Here is a 27,252-nt window from a genome sequence, read left to right as displayed (position 1 = left end):
GTTCCTCAAAGGGTGAAGATCTCTTGAAGGACTTCCTGAGCTAGTTCCCACTCGTGGGAGACTGTCTCTGCCAATTCAGAGCGTCCAACGCTGTGTTCTTTCTCTCCGGCTAGGTGAACTACTAATAGAGAGATTCCTTCTTGTATTGCCCAGAACCAGGGCTGCATTGCCTCTCTGCATAGTTGTAGTGACACTACACCTTTTCTCTTGTTGAGGTAGTACATGGCCACTGTGTCGTCCGTCATTATCAGGACATTCTTTCGCCCTACAGAGGGCAGGAAAGCCTTCAGCGCTAGTCTGATTGCCATCAGCTCCAAAAGGTTGATGTGCAGTTTGGACTCCGATGGAGAACAACGACCGCAGATTGTCAATTAGTTTGTGTGGGCTCCCACCCGGTGAGTGAGGCGTCCGTCACTACCGTTATCTCTGGCCATGGTTGCCAAAAAGATTCTCCCTTGAGAATATTTCCTTGCAAGCCCACCATAGAAGCTCCTGAGCAACTCTGCTCAGAACTTGCAGTTGGTATATTCCCTGAGAATTGGGACCACTGAGTTCTGAGGATCCATTGAAGGGATCTCATTCTCAATATGGCTCTGGCACCAGAAAAATGCAGGATGCCATGAGACAGAGCAACCTCAGAAAATCGAAGCCCGGAAGATGCTGGGAATTCTGGAATCTTGTTACCATCTGCTGAATGTGTTGAGCTCTCACCTCGGGAGGCAAGGCTTTCCCATAGGAAGTATCCAGGACTGCTCCAATAAATTGGAGTCTTTGGAATGGTATTATATGGGACGTCTTGTAATTGAGGGAGAGGCCCAGTCTGTGAAGGGAGTGGCAGGTGATACTGAGATGTTCATTCACCCGAACAAGCCCTGATCAGCCAATCGTCTAGGTAAGGGTAGACGTGAATCCCCCCCTCTCCTGAGACTCGCTGCCACCACCGCCATCAACTTGGTGAAAACCCTTGGGGCAGAGGTCAGCCCGGATGGCAGAATTCGAAATTGAAAATGAGAACTGCCAACTGCGAACCTCAGGTACTTTCTGTGCTTGAGATGAAATGGCACATGAAAGTAAGCATCCTGAAGCTCTAATGATACCAACCAGTCTTGGAGTTGGAGAGCCTGAAGGATCTGATAAAGGGTAACCACCTTGAACTTGTCCTTCCTGAGGAACTTGTTCAATTTTCTTAAGTCCAAGATGGGTCTCGTTCCTCTGTCCTTCTTGGGAATCAGAAAGTAGAGAGAATACCGACCCTTGTTCCTCTCTGCTACAGGTACATGTTCTATTGCACCTTTCTGTAGCAGGGTTAACAGTTCCTGCACAAGGAGTGGATCTGGAATTTTGACAGAGTTGTATCCCGGTGGATGATCTTGAGGCCTTTTTTGAAAAGGAAGGCAGTAACCTTGGGCTCCCATTTCCAGTGCTCATGCATCTGAAGTAATGCCCTACCATTCTTTCAGATGCTGAGAAATTCTGCCTCCCACCGGGGTCCTGCGGGTCAAGGCCTCAGAGTGGCTTAGAGGTGGCTGCAGCAGCGGCTGAGGGTAAAGATGCCGCTGCTGGGGCTCATTTAGCACCCCTTCCTCATCCACCATGAGGGAATCTTCTTTGTCCCCTTTGCCCGGCTTGTCCTCTTCCTCTTCCAATTGAGGAATAGAAACTAAAGCACCCGCCCGTCCAGGAAGATGAGCCTGAATGGGGTTGTTGAGGTTGTCGAATGGAGGCGCGAAGGGATTTAGCCGCTGCCTTTGAGGTCTGCAGCTTCTCCAGATTCATCCGCCTTGCTGCCGAACAACCTCGAGCCGTCAACGTCTGGTGCAAACCCCCGACTTCCTCAACCACTCAAATCTGCATTGAACAGTGCAAGCAGCCATGGATCTGCTGATGCTGTCAGCAGTATCCAAACCTGACTGGAGACATCCCATTGCCTCCTTACCATCCTTAACTATAGCCAAGAAGCTGTCTCTTTCTTCGCCTTCCGGAATGTGATCAGCCGCCATGGCAACACAGTCCCACAGGGTATAAGTGAATCTTGAAAGAGTACAAGTGATGTTGCTAGATTTCAGGGCCATGCTGCCTGCCGTGAACACCTTACGTGCCCAGGCATCCACCCTCTTGTCATCTCTATGTGGGGGGTTAGAAGGCTAAGCCGATTGCCTGGTTGATGTGGCAGCCTGTCCCACCAAGCGCTCAGGTGTTGGGTGCTTGGTCAGGTATTCTGAATCGCTGCTGGAAGGCCTGTACTTCCTTGAAAGTTTTTATTAACTGCTGGTCCAGATTCTGGGGCCTCCCAATTTGCAGTGACTTTCCTCAGCAGGGCCATATGGAAGGGCAAAATTAGCTCCTTCTGCGGACCCTGGTCCAGGATGTCAGTCATGTCGTCCTGTTGATATGTAGGAGAAGCTCTGCCAAAATCCAGTTCAGGCAAGGGGTCAAGACCATCAGCCGACTGGAGAGGTTCACACAGGTCTCTCATTCTTGGCTCTTTAGATAGGAGCTCTTCTGGCACATTCTGGGTGCCATATTGCAACCCAAATGGAGGGGAATCCTCCTCAATGGGGATTTCCGCCTCATAGATTGAAGACATGGACTTAAACAAATTCTTACTTCAGAACAGGTTTGTACATTTTGTCCTGTTTGCCAAAAGGCTTCGACAAAGTCGGTTTTGAAAATGGCGCCAGTTTACTCAGCGCTGCCTTTGACTTTGGTGTCGACAGGTTGGACTCAGATGGAGTTGACAAAGTCGTCGAGGTCTTTGACGCTTTATGTTTCTTCAGTGGTACCAAAGAAGGACTCGGTTCTTGAGTCGACACTGTCGACGATTTCTCGTCGGGTCGAGAATCTTCTCAACGCAATGCCGATTAGTGCACGGCTTCGAAGTAGTAACCTTCGATTTCCATTTGTCGCTAGGAGCGACCCGGGCATGGCTCTTGTGCCATTCTCTCGAGGGGGGCGAGGCCACATTCTCAAAAATACCCATAATCTGACTGAAATGCGTCCCACTTTGCTGGGGAATCGGATTTCGTCGGGCACCTGATTACCTCGGTGGAGGAATCAGATGACGAAGAGGGAGACCTATGTCGTCTCTTCTTCGCCTTCTTTGAAAAAGACAAAGATCGCCGCGATCGACTCCTCAATCAGGACCTCTTCGATTCCTTACGCTAGGAGGAGTCCCTAGACTCGCTAGACTTTTTATCCTGCTTCGAAGAAGATTTCGAAGCCAACCTCCCCACTGTCAATTTGCTTCAACGCTCCCTGAGAGCTTTCTCTGTCATGGCCTGACAGGACCCACAGTCGTCGGTACGGTGCCCAGAGTCCAGACTCCACAGGCAGACGCAGTGAGGATCCGTAATTGACATCTTCGATCCACAGTCCTGGCATTTCTTAAAACCAGATTTTGGTGTCGAAGGAGTCAAAGAAGACAACCTTTTTCTTGTAAAAAACTGAAGCGTGTTGTTAATGACTCAAAGCATAAACTCAGAAAAACGGAACTGAAGCCAACAGGCGCTGCATGCGCGTTATATATGCTGCCGATGACGATCGACGGAAGCCCTCGAGGGACATTGACGTGACAACACCGCTTACAGCGGCCTCGGTCGAGAGTTTTTCCAAAGCAGCAACGCTGGAGAGATATTATATCATAAAATGAGGAATACGTGGGAGGACACAATCCATTCGAAGGGCATATTTAACAGCTTTGCCTGTGTTTCTAATTTAAATCCTGACTGACGTAGCCAGGAATGGTGTTTTAGTAAGGTTCCCTCTGCAACAATTGTGCCTACATTATCTGCTGCATCGCGGTTGCCATTAATAAGATTATTTGCAACTTGCCTCTCTTCATCAACGGTCTTTAGAATTTCTGTACAAATAGGGTCTGGGACAGATTTTAGTTGAGTTTGGACTTTATCCCTAAGGGATCTAATGTAACTGGAGAACAGGGTTGTGTTGTTAGCAATTCACACTTGGTATGCAGCTGATGTTGCAACTTTTTTACCCAGTGTAAAAAGCTTTTTGCTCTCTTTCTCTGGGGTGCCTCAGCAGAAGCCAATGGTGTCCCTGCTCGTTTACGGGTGTTGTTAAACACTAAGGAGTAAGGTTTGGGATGACCCTTGATGTACAAAGGGTCAGAAAGTGCAGGCTGAAAAGTATTTTCTATTCTGGGGTTAACAGCCCTGGTAAGAGATGGTGTAATTAGAGAGAGTTGTATCCTCTTATTTATTGACTGTAATAAAGGTATAAATGTACCTACAACGGATTTTTCGTCAACAAAGACTAAATCTTGGGGAACATCTTGCATTTGTATTTTAAAGTGATTTACTGCCCTTTTGAGCATATCATTGCATAAGACTTGATCATGCACAGGAGAATCAGCCACTGGCTGATATACATCTGGAGGCGAGGGGATCAAGAATTGGTTGTCATCATCATAAGTATCCTCATCACAATATTGAGCATCCTAATGGTCAGGATTGTCTTGATCTAGGTCACTGATCTCGTCTTGTGTAAGAGTGGTAACATGGGGCTGTAAAAGGGCACCCACCCGCAATCTGGAGGACTTGGAGGGAGGCTATCCTTGCATTAATTCTGTTTGTTTCCTTAAGCGATTAAAAGGAAGAGACTTTGTCCATGGTTTGTTGGAATCTTTCCTTAGTCCAAGAACCTGAAAAGGTGTTTATTTAAATGGGAATGCAGGGTTATGCTGTGGGAAAGGAAAAGAGGCTTCAGTGTAATGTGATGTTTTCAGCGAAGCATAGGGTTGAGCCGAAATATGAGAATGTGTGTGTTTCTACGGTCGTTTGTCTTTTGAAACACACTCAACGGTGTGAGTAGTACAGGAAATGGGCATCTGTTTCAGCATGCCTGGTGTGTGCGCCATCAAAACTTGTGGCCCCTGTTTTATATGCATGGATGATCTTTAACTCAACGTTTGTCTTTTTGGGCTGTCCTGGCGAGCACGAGATGTGGGCGCAGAGGACTGCATCGAGGCAGAACTGCCGGAGCAGAGCTTCTGTTCCACGTGGCCATGCTTCCACAAATGTTTGTCGAAAGGCATGGGGTTTTATGTTCATCTCTCAGGGGAGAGTGAGATTCCCCATGTTCTTTATGTCCGTGTGTGCCACTGTGTGTGTGGTCTCCATAGCGATGCCGCCGGCATGCCTTTTGGAGGGGGGTGTGGGGGACTGGCACTTCGGAAACTGCTGCTCCCATTTCCTCTTCGGCATCACTTTGTGTGCTAAATGCCGCCTCTGACTCTTGGCCGCCTTCTGGCACTTCTATGGCAGTCTCAGCCTGTTTGGCGTGGGCCGCACAAAGTTTTGTACTTCGGTCCTTTAAAAGCTGGCAGGCAGCACAGCATTTTTAGGTGCGATATCGAAAATGGCATTGATTGCACACCTTCTGGGTGTCCTTCCAGGGCTACTTGTTATGACCGGAGAGGCAGAATTTAAAAGGAATGTTCTCCATGATAAAGGAAACTTGTGAAGGTTTAAGTAGAAAAAAGGGGGAGAGAAAAAGTAGGCATTCTCCATTAGATACGTGTGGAATGTGACAACTCCCCTTTCTCCCTACTGTGCAGGCCAAACGATTGAGGTAGGCCGAAGCCGCCACAGCAGTCGACAAGGAGGCTCTCACTGATTATCTTCATCTGTCAAAAGAGCCGTCGAGAATAAAGAACCACGATGGTCATTGAACGCAATATTAAATCATAAGTAATAACGATATAAGTAATAAAGGCAACAATCTTGGAGCTCTGTATATGATACATTACTCACCCTAATAGTTTTTTCTGATGCTTGTATCTGCTTAGATTCACATGCTGTGCATAGGCCGACATCTAGTGGAAGCTGCGGAGTATTAAAGTTTGTTTTTCGAAACTTGAAAATGGGCGTCGACACAGGGCGTGCCAGTAATACTATCCCTAGTGTGACGTCCACTGTACCCATGATCCCTCACGCGTCTAGGACCCTCAGATTGCATTTTTTCTGACATGAGGTAGCATGAGGAGTAGCGCGAGTACAGATAATCCAAGCAGACAGATAGAAAGATAAGACTACAAGCATCCATGCGCCTTCTCTCAGAGGGGCGGAAGGGTGGGTCGCATGTGAATCTAAGCAGATACAAGCATCAGAAATACGATTACGGTGAGTAATGTATCCCTTCTGAGGCTTGTGGAATATGCTTAGATCACATGCTGTGCACAGATTAGCAAGCAGTGTTAGAAGGAGGTGGGATGTGAGAAGGGTCGTGAGCAAATAAATGTCTTAGAACCGCTTGTCCCACATGAGTATCTGTCTTGGAATGGGTGTGAATGCAGTAATGCTGAGTAAAAGTGTGAATAGAGCTCCAAGTAGCTGCTTTGCAAATGGTGACAAGGGGTACATTTGCAATGAAAGCCAGAGCAGCCCCAATACCTCTTGTAGAGTGGGCTCTTGGCGTGAAAGGCAGAGTTTTTTCAGAAAGGGAGTAACACAGCTGGATACAGTTAACAATCCACTTAGAGATGGCACCTTTAGAGACGCAATCTCCCTCTCTGCCTGTAGCTACGGAGACAAACAGTTGGTCTGTTTTCCTTAGCGGTCTGGTTTTGTTTACATAGTATAGGACCGCCATACGCACATCTAGGGTGTGTTGTTTCACCTCAGCCGAGCTTTGTGGGTCTTGGAAGAAAGCCAGAAGCTCGATGGACTGGTTCACGTAGAATTTAGAAATAAACTTAGGTGAGAACCTAGGGTGTGTACGTAAAACCAGTTTATCTTTATGAACTGTAAAGAAAGGATCCTGCACTGACAGAGCCTGAATTTCACGGACCGTTCTTATAGATGTAATAGCTATTAAGAAGGCCGTCTTATAAGTCAGGTGTTTGAGACTGCTTTTATGCATGGGCTCGAAAGGGGGCCCCAAGAGTTTAGATAGCACCACGTTAAGGTCCCATCCTGGTGGTGGGTTGGAAATTGGAGGGTGAAGTCTCTTTACTCCTTCCATGAAGGCTTTAACCACTAGTACTTTCCACCACAACACCTTGCTATGGGAGGTGGTGTATGCTGACAGAGCTGCCAGGTGTACCTTCAGTGAGTTAAAAACCAAACCTGCGTCGAGCAGGTGGAGCATGTATGTGACCATTGTGGAAGGAGTGCAATCAACCGGGTTGATTTGCTTATTCTGGCATCAGATAACAAATCTTTTCCATTTGTCAAAGTAGCAGTGCCTCGTGTTTGGCTTCCTAGATTCTTTTAGGATGTCCATACATCCTAAAAGAATTTACTCTGTGGTAAATTGAGATGTCCAAACTCTATGACCTCAGGAGCCATGCTGCCAGATTCATTGAGTTGGGTTGAGGATGCACTTTGTGACCCTGGTGCTGGGACAGTAGTTTGTACCAGCCCGGGAGTTTGATGCGTAAGTGTGGGAACCACGGTTGTCTCGCCCACATGGGAGCAACTAGGACTAGCGTCATCGATTCTCTGTTCATCTTGTTGACCACCTTCCTGGTGAGAGGTGTTGGTGGAAAAGCGTACGCAAACATCCCTGACCAGTTCATCCACAGGGAGTTCCCCTGGGAGTCTGGTTGGGGGAACCTGGATGCGAATCCTGGGCACTGTGTTTTCACTTGTGGCGAATAGGTCTATAGCGGGGAAACCTCACTGAGAGAAGATATCTTCTACGACATCTGTGTGTAGACACCATTCGTGTTCATATAATCTTGGGACAAAATGAGGCCACATGTTAAGGGACCATGGGACATCCTTCCACGCTTATTTGTCTAAAACAGCAGCTGCTGTATTCCAGGTCAGTTAGTCCAGCATGGTCCTCAGCTTTTTAAAGTTTCCTCTTTGGGCGTTTTGTTCGGACTGGCTATTGGCGGACCTTGCCGCCAGCACTCAGCATGGTTTCACATTGGGTTTCACTCGCCCTAAGATCTGGGTTTCAACTCCGGTTTGGTCTGATGTCACTATATTTATTCGATTTTGGTATATTTGACATTCTTTTAATCACTGTTGTTTATTTTTTAGTTTAATTAATTGCGGTGTACATGCAGCTTATTGTTAAATAGGATTTTAAATGTAATATTATATAGCTATGTTTTTGTTTTTTCTAGTATGTGTACATCATCCTCCTGATGAAGACGTTGTATAAATTAACATTCCACGTCAAAACCGGTTGAGAAAAACTCAAAGGGATGTGATCTGAACTGTAGCTGTGATCCACCTTTCCAATAGATTTGTTTAATAATTTCTATTGTTTTCTGTACAAACTATTAATGTTTTCTTGGGGAGAAATCATGAACTGCGCTCCTCCTATGTTTATAATTCTATTTGTCTGGTTTTTAACAATTTGTATGAATGTCACTGATTGCTGAGGTGCGTTTGAATGCTGCACTATGAATGGAAAGTGTGTGTGACTTTTACTAGCCTTTTCTAGGCAAAACAATGTTGCTACGCTGCTGTGTTTTCTAAAAATGATGTAGTGTTTAATAATTTGTGATACTCACTTTTTCAAATTTTTGTATCATTTGAAATACATTTTGATATAATTTTGTTAACACATTTCTCTGGACAATTTTTTCTGGTCTACTGGTATAATAATACTCTGGTCCAGAGGTTAGAGTCTTCCTGCGTTTTCAGTTTGTGCTCCAGTTTGGTCTTCCAACATGCCCAAATCAGGATTGTCACTAAAAGGTGGCTCCTCATGATATTGAGTGTAGGGCTGTATACAGAAAGGGTCCGAAGACCTTGTTGGTGCTTCAACCCGGGACTGCTTACTTGGGGGTATTGGGTCCCTAGAGACTGAGGGTGATGCCCCGTCGGGGGTATATGAGAGGAAGTGCTCAGGATTCTTGGCATAGAAGTCTGCCAATGAGGACATCCTTGACATAACTGTCAATGTCGTCACTAGACCATTTTCTTGAGCTGGGAATGACTCTCTCCTGGGAGAGTTTCCCTGTTTTATCCTGACTGGACCTATTGGTTTGTGCAGGGGTCCTTAGGATGACAGAAGACTGAGACTTGTCTGTTTGTCTTTGTGGAGTACTAGACTGTGACCTGTCTGTCTGCTTCTGAGGTGTGGAAGAAGGCAGAGACTACTTCTTTTGTTGTTTTCCCCCCTGTTTCTTGGCCCCTTCTGAGCTTTTCGACGTCTGGCATCGAGGTTTGGGGGTAGTGTCCCTATCTCTCGCATGTGGAGGTTGGGACTCGGGAACAGCCGTTACGCGGTCTGCTGACGGCGACTCCTGGAGTGCGGCCTGGGGATAGAGGTCGGCTTCGTCTTCCGACGATCGAACCTCTGTTACCTTAGGGGGCGAGGCACTTTTGGCAACAGTGGATGGCTGCCTGAAGTCATGCGGCGATCTAGATTGAGAACGTCCAGAGGACACCGATTCGGTGGACCATTCTCTGTGTGCCTCTTTCCGAGAACTCGGTGGGACTTCGTGTGTTTGGTGGAAGTGCTGTGGGTAGCGCTTGTGTCGCCGGGGGTTTTCCCCATAGCCGCCCTGCCGGACGACCTTCCGAGGTCAGGGACTTGCGCTTGGCTGTCTCTCAACACCACGTTGCCCTCCCCATCCGAAAGCACGGCGTTGCTGCCATCGCTGAAAGCGCCCTCCGCTGCCATGGCCTCTTGACGCCTGGCGTGGTGGGCCCAACGCTTGAGCGAACGGTCCTTTAGTGTTTTTGGTTTAAACCTACTACATGCTCTGCAGTTCGCCTCAGGGTGGTCCCTCGGCAAGCAGGGGTTGCACGTGGCGTGTCTGTCAACCCAAGGGTACTTGCGGTTGCACTTTGGGCAAAATTGGAAAGGGGTACCCTCCATACGCACCCTGTGGCAGCGGGCTAATGAGTGTAGGAATATATAAGAATGTACCTATATATTTAAGAGTGTAGAGTATGTTCCACCCACCCCACTCTCCCTACTTGCAGGGCCGAGGCCAGAGGCCTTCCAAGGCCGGGCCGAGGCCAGAGGCCTTCCAAGGCCAAAGTCCATCGTGCAGCTCTCGACGGTCGATTTCTTCTCCGGGCCGGCGTCAAGTGTGGAAGTTCGGTGACTCGACGTTGGGGTGGAGAAATGGGGAAATATAACAATATTTTGCAAAATTAGGGCTAAGGCCAGGGAACTCCACGGGATGCTTCCGAACAGTATGGTGGAAAAAAACAATCTGAGGGTCCTAGACGCGTGAGGGATCATGGGTATAGTGGACGTCATACTAGGGATAGTATTACTGGCACGCCCTGCGTCGACGCCCATTTTCGAGTTTCGAAAAACAAACTAATTCTCCGCAGCTTCCACTAGATGTCGGCCTATGCACAGCATATGATCTAAGCAGATTCCACAAGCCTCAGATATATATATATATATATATATATATATATGATACATTACTCACCGTAATCATATTTCTGATGCTTGTATCTGGTTGGATTCACATGCTGTGCATAGCCCGCCATCTAGTGGAAGCTGTGGAGTATTACAGTTGTTGTTTTCGAAGCTCGAAAAGGGAAGACGACAGGGCATGCCAGTAATACTATCCCTAGTGTGACGTCCACTGTACCCATGATCCCTCACGCGTTGCGGTCCCTCAGTATGTGTTTTTTTCTGACACAAGGTAGCATGAGGTGTAGCATGAGTACAGCTACATCCAAGCAGATACTATCAGACAAACTCATAAGCATCCATGTGCCTTCTCTCCGAGGGGAGGAAGGGTGGGTCGCATGTGAATCTAAGCAGATACAAGCATAAGAAATACAATTACGGTGAGTAATGTATCCCTTCTGAGGCTTGTGGAATCTGCTTAGATCACATGCTGTGCATAGATTAGCGAGCAGTGGAAGAAGGAGGTGGGACGTGAGAAGGTTTATGAGCGAATAAGTGTCTTAGAACCGCTTGTCCCACTTGTGTATCTGTCTTGGAATGAGTGTCAATGCAGTAGTGCTGAGTGAAAGTATGTATAGAGCTCCATGTAGATGCTTTGCAAATACTGTCTAAAGGAACATTTTCAATGAAAGCCAGCATGGCTCCAGTACCTCTTGTGGAGTGAGCCCTGGGCATAAAAGCCAGTGGCTTATTTGAAAGGGAATAGCACAGTTGGATACATCTGACTATCCACCTTGAGATGGCGTACTTGGAGACGCAAACTCCTTCTCTGCCTGGCGCTATGGAGACAAACAGCTGATCTGTTTTTCTTAGTGGTCTGGTCTTGTCTACGTAGTAGAAGACCGCCCTCCTCATAACTAGTGTGTGGAGTTTTACCTCAGCAGAGCTTTTGGGTTCTTGGAAGAAAGCCGGTAGCTCAATAGGCTAGTTAACGTGGAATTTAGAAATGAACTTAGGTGAGAACCTAGGGTGAGTTAGTAAAACCAGTTTGTCCTTATGTATTGTAAAGAAAGGATCCTGCACTGATAGAGCTTGGATTTCACAGACTCTTCTTATGGAGGTGATGGCTACTAAGAAGGCAGTTTTATAAGTCAAATGTTTGAGACTAGATTTGTGCATGGGCTCAAAGGTGGGGCCCATGAGCTTAGTAAGTACCACATTAAGGTCCCAACCTGGTGGTGGGTTAGAAATTGGTGGGTGGAGTCTCTTTACCCCTTCCATAAATGCCTTTACCACTGGCACTTTCCACCATGACACCTTGTTATGGGAAGTGGTGTAGCCTGATAAAGCGGTCAGGTGCACTTTAAGCGAGTTGAACACTAACCCTGCATCCAATAGGTGGAGCATATAGGTGACGACATTAGAAGGAGTACAATTAACTGGGTTGATTTGCTTATTCTGGCACCAAATAACGAATCGTTTCCATTTATCATAGTAATAGTGCCTTGTGTTAGGTTTTCTTGACTCTTTCAAGATATCCATACATTTCTGGGGTAAATTGAGATGTCCAAACTCTATGACTTCAGGAGCGATGCTGCTTAGTTCATTGAGTTGGGCTGAGGATGCACTGTTAGCCCCTCGTGCTGGGAAAGTAGGTCGAACAGGCACGGGAGTTTGATTGGATCGCACACCGCCAACTTGCATAGGTGTGGAAACCATGGCTGTCTCGCTCACATAGAAGCAACTAGGATGAGCGTCGTCAGTTCCCTGTGGATCTTGTTCACCACCTTCCTCACCAGTGGGGTTGGTGGAAAAGCGTAGGCAAACATCCCTGACCAATTCATCCATATGGCGTTCCCCTTTGAGCCTGGTTGGGGGAACCTGGACGCGAAGTCTGGGCATGGACGATTTTCATTTGTGGCGAATAGGTCTATAGTTGGAAAACCCCACATGGAGAAGAGGTGTTCAACGACCTCTTCGTATAGACGCCACTCATGTTCTTCTGGTAGGGGGTCTCAGCTCAGCTAGTCTGCTAGAGCGTTGAGTTCCCCTGGAACATGTTGAGATGCCAGGAACATCTTCCGTCTGAGTGCCCATTTTCAGATTTTCTGTGCAAGTCTGGATAGATTTGGAAAACTTGCCCCCCCACACCCTGTTTGTTGATATAAAACATTGCTGTGGTGCTGTCTGTTAGGATTTGCACCGACAGACTTGTTAAATGGGGTTCAAATGCTTGGAGGTCTTTGAACACTGCTAGAAGTTCCAGCACGTTGATGTGGTTCTGCGCCGTGGAGTGAGACCACAGACCCTGAGCTGTGTGGTGCAGGTAGTGCGCCCCCCCCACCCAGCTAGTGAGGCATCTGTTGTGACCACTGCTTGTATCTGTGGATCGTAGAAGGGTTTCCCATTGGTCAGATTCTCTCTCGTCCACCAGCGAAGATTTTATACTAGTGTTGGTGAAACGATCACTAGATCGTCCCACTGACCACTTGCCTGAGACCACTGTTTCGCCAACCATTCCTGCATGGGATGCATGCGCAGGCGCGCGTGGGGGACCAGGTAAATACATGACGCCATCATGCCCAGCAAACGCATTGCTTTGTGTACCGTTATCTGGTGACCGGACTGGTATTGCGGAATTTGCAGCAGTATATTCCGAATTCTTTCCTCTGAAGCTAAGGTCAACCCCTCTTGAGTGTCTAGGATAGCTCCTAAGAACTGTTTGGATGTGCTTGGCACTATACTTGACTTTTTCTCGTTTATTGAGAAGCCCAATTCGAAGAGGAGGTCGATTGTCCGTTGAATGTTTGTTCTGCAAATTGCTGGGGTTTCCCCCGTGATGAGCCAGTCGTCCAGATAAGGGTACACCGGGATTGCCTACCTGCGTAGGTGTGCTGCCGCCACCGCCAGTACCTTGGTGAATACCCTTGGGGCCGAAGCTATCCCGAAGGGCAGTACCTTGAACTGGTAGTGCCGACTGTCCACCTTGAAGCGCAAGTATTTTCTGTGCGCTGGGAACATGGAAATATGAAAATAGGCATCTTTCATGTCCAATGTTGCCATGTAATCCCCCTTTTTTAGGAGGGGTATTACCTCTTGGAGAGTGGTCATGTGAAACTTTTGGGGCTTGACATACTTGTTGGCAGGCCGCAAGTCCAATACTGGGCGCATTGTCAAATCTTTTTTTGGCACAAGGAAGTAAGTTGAATAAATACCCTTGTTTAACTGGTGTCCCAGGACGAGTTCTATTGCGTCCTTTGCTAGCAGATTGACGATCTCTTCTAGGAGAATCTTCTGGTGTTCCAAAGAATGTATTTTTTGTCATGGAGGATGGTCTCGGGGACACTCTAGTAGTTCTATACAGTACCCCGCGGATACTGTTGACAGCACCCATCTGTCTGATGTGATCCCTTCCCAAGCTTGGGTGAAGTTGGAAATGCGTCCCCCTACTGGGGTTGCGTGAGAAGGGACCCTGAACGGAGCCTCACTGTTTCGGTGGAGGTGTGCCGCCTCCTCTACTGGGCCTGCCTCTACCTCTACCACGTCCTCTCTCATTACCCCTGCCGTAACCTTGGGTATACTGCTGGTTATTATTGTTCCACTGTGTACCCTGCCCCTGGGAATAGTTGGAACCTCTCTGGGAATTTTGGCCGCGTGGGCGACGAAAATTGCCATTCCCTCTCTGATTTGGGGGTTTAGTGGTTAGCTGGCCTAGGGATTTGAGTGTTTCATACTCGTCCTTAGCATTCTTTAGTGCGTCCTCGACCGCCTTACCAAACAACAGATCCGGCTCCACCGGTTTGTCCAATAATGACGCTTGTGTTTCAGCCTTGAAACCAGACTGGCGTAGCCAAGCGGGTCTCTTAATAACAGTTCCTTCTGCTATTAATCTTACGGCGTTATCCACGGCATCAAAGGTTTCCTTTAAAATGCAACCGGACACGGCTCTTCCCTCTGCTGAAACTCGTGCCAATTGGCTCTTTAAGGGCTCTGGTGCGGAGTCTATGAGTGCTGCGACCTCTTCCCACTGATGGCAGTTGTAGCTGGCCAACAGGGTGGTGGAGTTGGCAATCCTTGCCTGGTAGGCGGAAGTGGAGGCCACTTTCCTGCCTAACCCGTACAGTTTTTTGCTCTCCTTGTCGGGAGGAGCCTCGGACGATGATAAGGCTGTTCCAGCCCTCTTACGGGTGTTATTAACAACCAGGGAGTCCGGCCTCAGATGCCCCCTTATATATAGTGGGTCTGATTGGGCCGCCTTGAAAAGTTTTTCAATCCTAGGGTTCACTGCTCTGGTGAGGTTAGGATTGAGTGACGGGTCTATTCTTCTTTGAATAGATTTTAGGATAGGGATGGCCTGAGCAACAGGCCTCTTCTCCCCCACTAACTCTTCTGCAAAGTCTCTTTCCTCCTGGGCACCCTGGGTGTCAATGTGGAAATGTTCGGCTGCTCGAGACAGCACTTCATTCAGGAGCGGCTGGTTGTCGACAGGGGAGTCGATAACCGGGGCCTCTCTTTCTACTGGGGAGTCTACCCTGTAGGGGTCTTCCTCCTCTTCATCTTGATCCTCATCATCCCCATAGTAGCCTGTCCCAGTTTGTTCCTCGACCATGCCCAAATCTGGATCCTCAACAAAGGATGTCTCTCCCTGGTAACGAGAGTAGGGCTGGACGTAGAAGGGGTCTGAAGACCCTGTTGGTGTCTCAAAGTGGGACCTTGTACTTGTAGGTATAGCATCCTTAGAGCCAGAGCAAGAAAGTGTTCTGGGTTTTTTGTATAAAAATCTGCCGAAGATGACATTCTTGACATTACCCTATCTATGTCAACACTGGTCCATTCTCTGGAACTGGGAATTACCCTTTCTGGGAGTTTTTCAAACTTATCCTGACTAGACTTGGTAGCCTGTGCAGGGGTTTTGGTGTTATCTGAAGACCTAGACTTGTCTTTTTGTTTTTGAGGAGTGGAGTGTTCTATGGGCTTGGAAGTGGGTAGAGACTGCTTCCTTTGCTGTTTCCCTCCCTCCCCGTGACCGGAGGAGTGTTTCCCTTGTGTGTTAGGGCCCTCTGAGCTTTTCGACGCCTGGCGTCGAGGTTTGGGGGTATTGATCCTATCCTTCGAGCGTGGAGGTAGGGGTTCAGGATCCGTAGTAATTCGGTCTGCGGGAGCCGACTCTTGGAGTGCGGCCTGAGGGTGGCAGTCGGCTTCGTCTTCCGACGATCGAGCTTCCGTGACCTTAGGGAGCGAGGCACTCTTGGCAATAGTGGATGGCTGCCTGGCGTCGTGCGGCGATCTAGATCGAGAGCACCCAGAGGACGCCGATTTGGACCGTTCTTTACGTGCCTCTTTCCGAGAACTCAACGTGCGCGTCGAGTCTCGGTTGGACTTTATGTGCGTTGTGGAAGTGTCATGGAAAGCGCTCGTGTCGCCGGGGGTGTTCCCCATAGCCGGCCTGCCGGTCGACCTACCGAGGTCGGGGACTTGCGCTAGGCTTGTCTTTCGACGACATAAAGCCCTCGCCGTCCGAAAGTACGGCGTCGCTGCCATCGTTGAAGGCGCCCTCCGGTGCCATGGCCTCTTGACGCCTGGCGTGGTGGGCCCAACGTTTGATTGAACAGTCCTTAAGTGTTTTAGGCTTAAACCTACTACAGGCTCTGCAATTTGCCTCCGGGTGGTCCCTCGGCAAGTAGAGGTTGCACGTGGCGTACCTGTCGACCCAAGGGTATTTGTGATTGCACTTGGGGCAGAATTGGAAAGGGGTACCCTCCATATGCACCTTGTGGCAGCGGGCTGGTAAATGCTGGAGGCTTGGAAAACCTAAAAACTGCCACTATTTAATTGATGGTTGCTGCAGAATGTTTGCAGTGTCCTGTTGACCCACTGCAGCAGAAACTTTAAAAGAAGAAATGTACCTGCCCCCTAGACACTCCTACAACCGAGGCCCGGTTAGGGCAGCATAGAGGGGTGACATACATACCCCCAAAAGGCTGTTCTTTCAGTAAATAAGAGTGCACAAGTCCAGACTTGAGGCTCAGACCTGGCCTGATCCAAGGTCTCAGATCACACCCACGGACTGGGCTCTAACCATGTCTGAGAGATAGTGGCAGCCTGTACATCAACATGGGCAATGGACAGTGGGATAAAGGGGCCAGGCACAGTCACTACATTGGTTGGCTTGGCGAGGTCTGGGGCATGGCCGAAAGCCATGTCGAGGTCAAAGTGTCCACTGGCCATTTCCACATCTCCCAAACAGATAAAAGCTGCAAAATAACCATTACTGCTCAGTAAAGAAAATGCCTGCATCTGTTCTAGATCTGCATGCTATTAAAAAGAAAATATTTATTTATTACATTTGTTGTACGCCCAGACCCGGAGGTAACACAGCGTAGTTACAGACAGTTTAGTAATACATTTGTTAGAGGCTTTACATTAGAGGCGAAAGGAGTTGGGTAAACGAAGCACAACGCGAAATGAGTCGGTACAAGAAATGCTTTCTATGGAAGTTAGAAAGGGCTGTCTGGATAGGTTAGAATTGGTTGAAAAGCCAGGTTTTCAGGGACTTTTTGAATTGCTGGTGCAAGACTTCATTCTTGATGTGGGACGGGAGGGCATTCCAATGTTTGGGGGCAAGGACTTTGAAACTACTGTCTCCCGCTCTCGAGCTTCTGAAGCGTGGGATTTCTAGGAGAGTGGTTACTAGATCTAAGGAGTCTGGTGAGTGGTTTTTTCGTGACTGTGTTATTGAGGTATTTCGGGGCTGCATTAGCGATGCATTTGTGTGTGATGCAAAGGGTTTTAAATACAATCCTGGCTTGAATGGGTAACCAATGGTTATTTCTCCTGATGATGGAGATGTGCTCTGACTTTGTTATGCCTAGTGCTGCTCGAAGGGCTTTGTTTTGCAGGAGTTGGAATTTAGTCAGATTGGATTTGGATTTGCCTAAGAGGAGTACATTGCAGCAGTCAAGTTTTGGGAGTATGAGGGCTCTTGCTAGGGTGATGCAGTTTTCATGTGAGAGGAATTTGCAACTCAGGGAGATCGGTTTCGCTGTATAAGAGGTGGCTGAAGAGAGGGAGTTTACTTGTTTTGTCATAGTTAGGTTGGCATCTAGGTAGACGCCGAGGGTTTTGACCTGCTTGAGTATGGGGATTGTGGGGCCGTCAATGGTGAATGAGACATAGGCAGGATGGAGGGAGTTAATTCTCCCAGGGGATCCGGCTATGAGAAGCTCAGTTTTGTCATCATTGAGGCAGAGGCTGTTATGTGCCATCCAATTTTGAATTGGAGCGTAGATTTGATTAATGAGCAAGGAGTCTTGCTCGTGGTTGCCAGACAAGGGGATGAGGATCTGGGTGTCATCTGTGAAGATGGTGTAGATGGCACCCATGGCACCCAGGGTAGCGCAAAGTAGCTTGGTATAAGCATTGTAGAAGGTAGGGGATAGGCAAGAACCTTGGGGAACGCCTAGGGGGACTGGAATGGGGTCCGCTGATTCTTTGCCAATAGAGCCTCTGGAAGATCTGTCGGCTAAAAAATGATTTGACCCATTTGGTAGCATCGCTGGATAATTGAAAGTTGTTGGACAGAGTGGCGCAAAGTTTATCATGGTCGACTAGGTCAGCAGGGAGCATCTTCCTCTGGTGGGGGGTATGTCATAGGTTGTATCACAAAGCAGAGTAGGAATCAAGGAGACCATTAGATCCAATGGTGCAGTTTAAAAAGGGGATCAATATCAAACACAAATAAGGGGGATATCGCACAACATAAATTGATGGATGGCTTCTCCTTGGGTTAAAAAGGCAGTTACAGGGTCCAACAGTTTCAAAGGTCAATGCCACTCCCGCTGTCCTTGGAGGTAGAGTGGGAAGAGGGGTTTAGTAACCCCCTATTCTTGTGGTCAAAGTTTTCAGCTTCTTCCGTGTCTTTTTATGGTCCTCTTCTAGGGGTCACCTGCCCTCAATAGTCAAAACTCAGCAACAATAGGGATGAGGCTAGATGTCACCATGCACAGTCCACAAGGCCTCAAACTAGTCACTGACTGGGGCCTTGGAGGAAGGTACTTCCATCTCTAACCATGTGGCTTTCTGGCTAATGCCCAATCAACCCTTCGGAATGTCCCCCTTTTGCCTCTGTAACAGTCTTGTACCTTTGGGCCACGTCTCACGCCCCAGGCCTTCTCTAGCAGTTCTATTACACTCCTATCATGTCCTCGTCACGTCTACCTGTGCTTATACCTTATTTCCTCCTCACAAGTACCCCATATGTTGGCTGAATCTGCAGTACATTCCCTTTCGGATTCTGCATGCCCAGGTAATTGTCCATCTCACTGTTGTTCTGATGATTCCTCTCAATGTATCGGCTCCTCTTCTTATTCATTCTCCACTACTTTCTCTAGATGTTTCTCTACACCCTTGGGTTTATAACCACTACCACCTGATCGGTCAGCAACACTTCCTTTGGTCATCTTTCTAAACGTCTCACCACCTCCTCCCTTAACTTTGTCAAACCTTTAACTGTTCTCACACCATTTCCTAATGCTCTTTCACCACCTCCTCTAGTTGTTTCCCGTCCTTATTTATCATCTAACGCTCCACTAGCTCTCACACCTGCTCAAGGACTTTTCCCATCTCTACCTCTTAACTCCCCCCCCCTTCCTTGTTCTGTTTTTCTACACATCCTGCTCCTACAACTAGTGGGACTTAAATCTGAAATTTAACTTTGACCCCTGGGCTTCCCGACTGGACCAAAGCACAAAGCTAGTGAGCCCAACAAATTCATGTGCCCCAGAAGCAGTACCCCTCCACCTCCAGAGCGTCCTGTGCCTCTAATGGCACGAGGCATCATCTCTTCTAGCAAGGGAGGGACGTTTAATGTGTAGTGCCTAATATGTATACGGTTGTGTATTGTTTTAACTCCTTTATTTTTACATAAAAGTTCTCAAATTAGTTAAAACTTACCTTGTCTTTTTCTTCACTTACTTTGCTGCAGTACAGTGTTCTATTGCTTAGTCTACTGTGTTTAAAAGTTAAGTGCAGCCAGAGCACCCCAAAAGGGAAAGTGTATGCATTCGTAGTGTTTGCTTAGTGATTTACTTACCTGTGTTTTTTTAACAGCTGTCCAAGGCCTAAATTAGAACTGTATTTTGTACATTCTGCCTAACTTTTCTTATTAATAGCGTTCTTTGTGTGCTTAACTGAAACACAAACCCCTGTAACACTCCAAGCCTTCCTGCTCAATGGCCTACCTTCATAACATTTGGCTAGATGTTAGTGTCTTTCACTAGAATAGGTTGGCCTCTGGGAATCTGTCCACGGGGCAGTTTCTGAAAATCCATCTCAGGGGGTGTGTGTGTGTGTAAGTTAGGAAAGTAGGTCGTCAGAGGGAGTATAGGAGCGTGTAGGGAATGGTGCATGTTCAGAGTGTGAGAATAAGAGGGTGGAGAAAGTGGTTGTGTCGAAGGGAGGTGGTTGGAGATTAGGTGGAGAGTAGTGGAGGGAGATATTGAGAGAAAGAAGTAGGGAGTGTGGCGAGACCAGGACACACACAGTGAGAAGGGTAGACCAAGGCAAGAGTGGAGTGAGGAGAAATAAAGAGTAGGAGAGAGCGAGAGTGATACCTGTAAGATTCAGGGAGAAGAGGGTGGAGATAGAAAGAGAGTGGTAAGTAATTGCCATCTGGCAAGGGTGTAGAATCCCTGATATTTTGATTTGTATTAACTAATAAAATGATGAGTGTAACTAAACCTCAGAAAGGGTGGCCTGCTAACCAGGCCCCCCTTACATAGGTTCTATGCCAAAAGCATAACATAACCAAGTATTTGCCAGCCTCCCCCATGCTTGGGAGAAAGAGAACAAGGACCTATCTTTTCCCTCTGCCCATAGATTGGGACTCACTACAACTAAAGAAGCCAATTAGCTGGTCTCCTGCATTTCATCCATGTTCACATGCATTCAAACAACAGAACCTGTAGTGCTGCCTCTGGCCCTTCTTCAAACTCTTCAGATTGATGTTGCTGCAACCTCAAATCAGTTTACCACCATAGTTGAATTTGAACCGCTGTGTGCGTCACTTTGAACCCCAATCTAAGCTTGCTTCCCATCTAGATCACTTTGACGCACCACATCCAAGCATGATTTTAATAGCTCACATGCTCAAGAAGCTAGTTGTGATGCTGTCAAACTGTCAAAAACAACGAGAAGGAATTATTGACTAACTGGCCACCTGGCTCATCTTTGGGCCCGAGAGGCTAGCTGGGTCAATTTTATTGAGGGCGCGCGTGCACGAGTGAGAGCCTGCGCAAGAGCGTTAGAGAGCGTGTATGAGGGTGAGAGAAAGTGTGTGCGAGTGAGAGAAAGTGTGTGAAACCAGACTGGGTTGGGCCTCCATGATCTACAACTCGTTCAGCTGAGCAGCATTGATGAGCAGACAGTCCTGCTGCTCCAGTTGTGAAAAGCTGCCAAAGCAACAGACTGCCTTTCTTTTTATTAATTCGGGTAGATATACATGCTGAGCCTCTCCTCTACTGCTCAGAGTCCGAGTAAGACCATACTGTTTGTTTTATATGTACTTTTATGGAATATCACAAGTGATTTCCTACATGGCTCGTGGACCTTGTTAATCACAAGAACCGTAGACTTGAACACATTGACATTTCCTTTTGCTCAATGCTGTTATGAGGGGACGTCATGGAACATTCGAATGAATGCCCACGAGACTGAGTTCTTCCCTTCTCAATTCAGATACAACATTTTCTGGGAAACCTCAGTTACACTGTTATAAGATATTTACACAAGGCTCATAATGGAGTGGGGGTCTTGGAGAGTGAGGGGACAATATGCATATACCCCCCCCCATGGGCCCATGTCATGGAGCGGGGGTTGTGGTCCCGGACCCCATGCTCATTCCACGTTTATCCTCAGACTGCAGCATGTCACTGGCACACCATTTGAACTGTGGAAAGCCACCTTGGAAGTACAAGGTTTGGGTTACATACCTGTTTGCAAAAGCGGAGGAACCCAATGGAATAGGTCTTTCCCCAGAGGCAGCAAGTCCCATACATACAGCTGGACCTGTAAAGGGCAAAAGGAATATATTAGAGGTGTCCAAAAGGAACAGACTGTTGTAGGAAAATGTCACATTTTAATTGAGCACTTGGTGCTACTATTGCACTGAAGTCTGCACGGTCCGAAAAGGAATGCATTTGCCTGCAACGTTTAACTACTTGTGTCACTCAGACACTGATGTCCGAGAATACATCTTCCCCTCATATATGCAGAGTTAGTCAACTGGAGACATTTCTGCCATTTAAAAAAAAGAAGAACACCACTGTCGATATACCGGTATTTTGTAGACTGGTGCCTAAATCTATAAACCCAAAACTGATAAATAAAAACAAGGTCAGGGAAGGAGTGCATGTGTCCGTCTCTCTTTCACTAAGTTAATGTAGGTAAACATGACTGAGCAGAAAGCCTAAAGTGGTTGGAATAGCTAGTTTAAGGTGCATATCCGACACAGACATGAAGTAAAAAGAATAGTCCTGGCAGTACGTACTAAAAATTATACACACCGAGTTAAACTTACATAAGCACCAAGAATAGATATAAAGGCAGTAAAGGTTCTCCAAACACATGCAATAAAATATCTGCAGCGCGTACAATGTTACACAATAGATGGAGTTTAAAAATGGGAGAAAATATATTAAATGCAAATCCAGCTTTCTTTTAAGTTGGTCTTATAATAAAGTGCCAGTATTTAAAATTCAACCAATTGTTTTAGAAAGTCAATCTCAAGTTTCCAAACAAGTGCTCTACAAATATTCACTGCTAAGTAGACTTTATAGAGGTTGACAGAAAGGAATTAGGGGGACAGTTCATCCGTGATAGTTCTGGTTACACCGTAGTCAAGTTCTCTCTTGCAGGTAGCAGACACCTGGCTGTGAACTCAGGAGTATCCCTCAGATTAATAACCAGCCCAAGTTCCAAGATCAAATGCAGAGCTGGGGGAAGCACAGGGTCTCAAGCCCAATGGAGAAACCAGGGCAGTCAAAAGGGGTACGCAAGCTGGCCCCAATGGCAAACATAGCCAACAACCTCAGGAGGGCTGAAGGACTCTGGTGAAGAACCAAGAGTCACAGGCGCAGAGGTAGCTCTTGGCTTCAAGGGGGATAGCAGTTTGCAGCAAAGATTATAGATGAGTCCCTAGTGTCATTCGTGGACCTCTCAGCGTCCTAATAATTGAGGTCAAGTGGTTGACTGAAATGTCTCGAGATACTCAAGATGCACACGACTGCAAGAATAGAAAAACATGCAGCTCTTTCATCACAACGTTTGAAGCATTCAAAATGTTGATGGCCATCCAATCATACATATGCAGCCAACTATACTTGTGACATCAAACATGCATGAGGATTACATGAAATTGGCAAACCCATGTACAAGCTCCTTTATGGGTTCTAGCTAGAACCCGTAAAAGTCAATGACCATGCAACCAGCAAAGAAAAACTAGAAACAAAGCCAGTGGTTTGGGTCGCAGGATTAAAAATTGAAAAGAATCACCACAGCAGTCACTGTGACTCCCATACAGGAGGCTACCTAGGGTAGAAAAAATGCTCCACAACAAAAAAATAAAACGCGATTAACCTGAAACAAATACACTGCACAGGTGACAGGACTCATGTTTTGCCTACATTTTTTAGTCCGGGCCGAAAACTGCGTCATGGGAAGTGAAGATATGAGAGAGATGACATGAGGAAGGGCAAACAGCCTGTGAGTGTGGTTTGGTTATTTACCCACCCATTGACTGCCGCTGGACATGATGATCCCTATGGCCATTTCAACCCACTACCCGCCCTTCCCCACCCAAAACACATCCCATTGGGATCTCATTGAGCTAGCTTTATCAGTGAGTAATATCAAACTTTGTTCTGTGGAGGGCCTACATGTCTTAACCAAGTGTGTGTTCAGCCACTTGATTTATAAACCGCGTGTGTGTCTTTGCGGCTGAACACCTTTTAGGAACAAGCGTCTGAAGTCTTGTGCACATATATATGAAATATAAAGAGGGATAAACAGAACTGGTTTAGTTGCTGTTGGTATTCATTTGAAAAACAGAACTTCGCTTAGCAGTGGTTTTGCACTTAAGCCTGCTGGGCGACTGTACACCTGCTATAAGGGCAGAGAAGACAGGCTCATTCAATTTGCATTCCACAAAATGTCAGTGTCGGAACATACCATTGTTTATTTTCATTTTGCCTTGGTGCCACAATGCATGCGTCTCTTGAAGCACCTTTTTGGAAGGACACAACCATCATCAATGAGGAAGAATAGTCACAGGGAATGGGGCATGAGGTTTAGTGACAACAAAGAAGCGCTGAGAAATACTTCCAACATTATCAGACAAAAGGTGCAGAATGACAGCTGCGAATATCTCAAAGGCCTTAAAACCTACAAATCTGGCCAAAACAGAGAACCAGCTTTACTCTGCTCTTTTGTGGAAACCACGTTCACATGTCAACCACCACCATTGTGGCTTTGCTGGCATCTGAATACATTTTGTTATTATGCCAATGAATTGGTGCTAGTTTTATCTTGACCTTGGAAGCTGATGTGGAATCACTGGCTGCCGGCAGGTGTCAAGAAATGCAACCAGTCCTCATCAAAAGGCCATGCCATAATCATCACACTGCAAACATTTGTTTTCACTAGATGGGCCCTGTAACAAACTTAACTGACTTTTTAACTAAATGTGTAATTTTAGAAGTACAATATATATTTGTTTAAATGTATTTATTGAGTTGTAAAACAAAACGTAAAAGCACATATTCGCATGGACTCCCTGCCCCACCCTCACTCTCCCCACACCCTCCCCTCCCCTCCTCTCCTCTCCTCCCTCTTAAAAAATCTCAGAGGTGTTTGCAAACCCTGCTTCACATGGTGGAGGGGGGGTCGTCCCCCTGTCTCTAGTGTCACGGGACGGCAGGCCCTTTGCTAATTGTTCCTGGTTGCTATTCCTGTGAATATCTCCGTGCGTCCTCAGGGGGGCAAGTCATCCGATAATTGATGCAAGTCGCTGAGGAGTGCGCTCCACTGGAGGCTTGCATCCACTGAGTCCTCCTTCATGCTTTGCTCTTTGACTATGCCTCTCCCTCTCTGCGGTTGGCCACTTCAAAATGTCCTGGAGCCATTGTTGTATTAGAGGGCCTCTGGGCTTGTTCCATGATATAGCCATGCAGCGATTTGCTAGAACCAACAGGAAGGATGCTACCTTATTCGAGCGCCTACGCTCCGCCTTTTTCCCTTCCCAGGAGTATCCCCAACAAACACACCTTGAGCGTGCACTCTAGTTGCCCCCCAGAAGGGCGTTAATTTGATTAACCACCGCTAACCAGTATCCAGCTATCTCAAGGCACCCCCAGACCATGTGCCAAAAATTGATGGACTCTCCGCTGCGCTTTGAATAGGTGAGGGGAAGTGCTGCATTGATCATGTGTAACTTCTGCAGTGTGTAAGGAAGGCATGGTATCAAAGTAATACAGACACAAGTGATCATAGTTCAAGGGTGTTTTTTTACACAGTAAAGTGGGTGAGATAAACGCCTAATCTAAACCTCAATCTAAGATGGGAGCAAGCTACGACCATCAAATAATAATAACACCTTTCAAGTGTGGTCTGGTCAAAAAAAAGGTCCTATATTAAGAAAACATATTGCCAATCCTTACCTACAATAGAGTGTGGGATAGTGTTCACAAGAAAAGAAAGAAGTGTTCACAAAATAATAAGTCTGGATGTTATGGCCGGGGTCTCCATTGCCCACGTTAGCAGCACGGGACAAGGCGGGACTCTTGAGCACAGCACACTCCTGGGCTTTTCCAAAATGTGGCTACAGTTCCTTTTCTCTTCATCAGGACATTCTGTGCCCAAGTCTCTTTCATGCAAAGTCTCTTGCTTTAGAGGGCCTGATGTATCAAACTACAAAACAAACCGTTCCTTCTGGTAACCTTCACGTCAGGTGATTACTCTTCGCCTTGAGATCCCACTCAACCGGGCTCCGATCCTTCTCTCAACGTCACACAGTCGAGCTCAGACCAACAACTCACTGTAGACGTCCCTCAGTCAGGTTATCGCTTTCAACACTTCACAATTTCAACATCTCATCACAAAGCAGGGATTCCCTTCCCCTAGCTTTCTCTTGGCATCCCTTCTTCGGGTGCACATTGCCAGTGTTTGTATTTCAACAAAAGGTCATTCTAGACCTCTTAGATTCTTCCCTTTTCCTAGGTCTCAGCCCCAGTCAGGCTTTCTCTTCAGCTCCCAGTCAGGCTTCACACAGTATCATTCACACAAGGTTCTAGGGTGTGTGAGGATTTACCCCAATTCACAGGCATCCCTCAGTCAGGGGGGCGCACCAGCCAGATGCCGGACCACTATCTCTGGTGCCTGGTTCACTCACAAAGTTCCCAAGGGTCTTCCTCTGCCGAGCTAGAATCCTGCTCCAAAAGTTCACAAGGGTCTCCCCTCTGCCGGGCTCGGACCCCTCTGACAAAGTTCATAAAGGAGACTTCCCTCTGCCGGGCTCAAGTCTCTTCTCACAGTTTTCAAAAAGGTTTTCAGTCCCAGAATGCAGTGTCAGGATTTTGCTCCCATTTCTCAGCTCCCCAAAATGGCATTTGGCATTGGGAGCTGCAGGAGCTAAAAGGGGATATTGTTCAGAGGTCAGGGTCTCCTCTGCTGACCCTCAGAGACCTGGGCTCGTCTGACTGGCCCAGGGGAGTCTTGCTGTGAGTACTGCCAGGCAACCCCAGCTGCCCCTGGACTTGCCTTCTGGAGGTACAGCTCCCTCTGCACAGTGCAGTCTCCTCTGGACTCGCAAGGCCAGTGTCAGGGAGGTTTTCTCCTCCTCCAGGTCTCCCAGCGTCTCTACAGCCCTTCTGGTCTTCCTCTGGCTTCCAGCATCCCCAACTCACTCAAAGTGTGCTTTTCTGCACCGCCTTTTATACTTCCCGGGAGTAGTGATTGGGTTCAGGTGTGAGTGGTTGGAAGGGAATGCCTGACCCTGCCTGTCCTTGTTAGCGGGACAACATGGTGGTCGTCCATAGGAGTTAATGGCCCAGGGATTCCTATGGGTAATCCTTATCCTCCCAATCTCTCTCCTCCTTGTCCGAGTGGTTTTAGGAAAAAACAGTGTGGGTGGATTATGTGTCATGATCTCTGCTTCCAAAAGGTCAGGGTTTTCCCAACTCCCTTGGAAGCAGATCCATAACCCAGGTTCCGAGTGCCAACCAGTCCCAATTGGGACCTTTTGGACCCAGTCCTGGCGCCAGTGGCACCAGGCTCATAAATATGCCCAGTCCCAGCGCTGGAAGCGCCGGGCTCATTATGCTTGGGTGGACTTACCTGCAGCAGACCATGCTGCTTACTTGCCTGCCAGTTGAGCCTCTGATCCTCTTCTGTTTGGAACTACTTTTCCTGTTGGGTGGGGCAGGAGCCACTCCCTAGGTTCAGAACACTGGAACTCTTCTGGAAAGCAGGAACTCTTTTCTTACCTAGGCGTGGCTGTGGAAGGAGACACCTAAGCACTACAGGAGGCTATTTAAACCACACCCGATGGATGAATCTTGCTTTGCGTTATTCTGCATCCTCTGCAGCAGAACGCTCATCTTGTCTTCTGCATCTGATCCTGGGCCTAAGGAAAAAGGCTTACCATCCTGAATCCAGTCTTCAGCAACACCTATAAAGACAAGAAAGAACAGGTTAGCATTACGGTCTTCAGTGATAGCGCTTCACTTACCTGGTCCATCGGCTGTCACCAATGCCTCGCGCTGCATTCCGGCATCTGAAAGACAAAGGCTTACCTATTCTTCGTGAGCTCCGGAGGTCTTCGCACTGCATTCCGGCATCTGAAAGACAAAATCTTACCAGCTCTTCGCACGCTCCGGAGGCCTTCGGCGCTGCATCCCG

At 47.4% G+C, this 27,252-nt stretch overlaps 1 protein-coding gene across 2 annotated transcripts in view; it reads right to left on the bottom strand.

Annotated features, from left to right (window-relative positions):
* The window catches only part of TMEM184B (transmembrane protein 184B), a 905,911-nt gene that overhangs the window by 412,533 nt on the left and 466,126 nt on the right, over window positions 1-27,252 (bottom strand). For both annotated transcript variants that reach the window (XM_069652979.1, XM_069652978.1), the window contains exon 5: window positions 21,291-21,366. In XM_069652979.1, the coding sequence (XP_069509080.1) occupies window positions 21,291-21,366 (76 nt within the window). The remainder of the gene's footprint in view (window positions 1-21,290; window positions 21,367-27,252) is intronic.

Source organism: Ambystoma mexicanum, chromosome 3q, assembly GCF_040938575.1.
Source record: "Ambystoma mexicanum isolate Mex_15411 chromosome 3q, UKY_AmexF1_1, whole genome shotgun sequence".
NCBI lineage: Eukaryota > Metazoa > Chordata > Amphibia > Caudata > Ambystomatidae > Ambystoma > Ambystoma mexicanum.
This window is presented reverse-complemented; position numbering and strand designations above follow the sequence as displayed.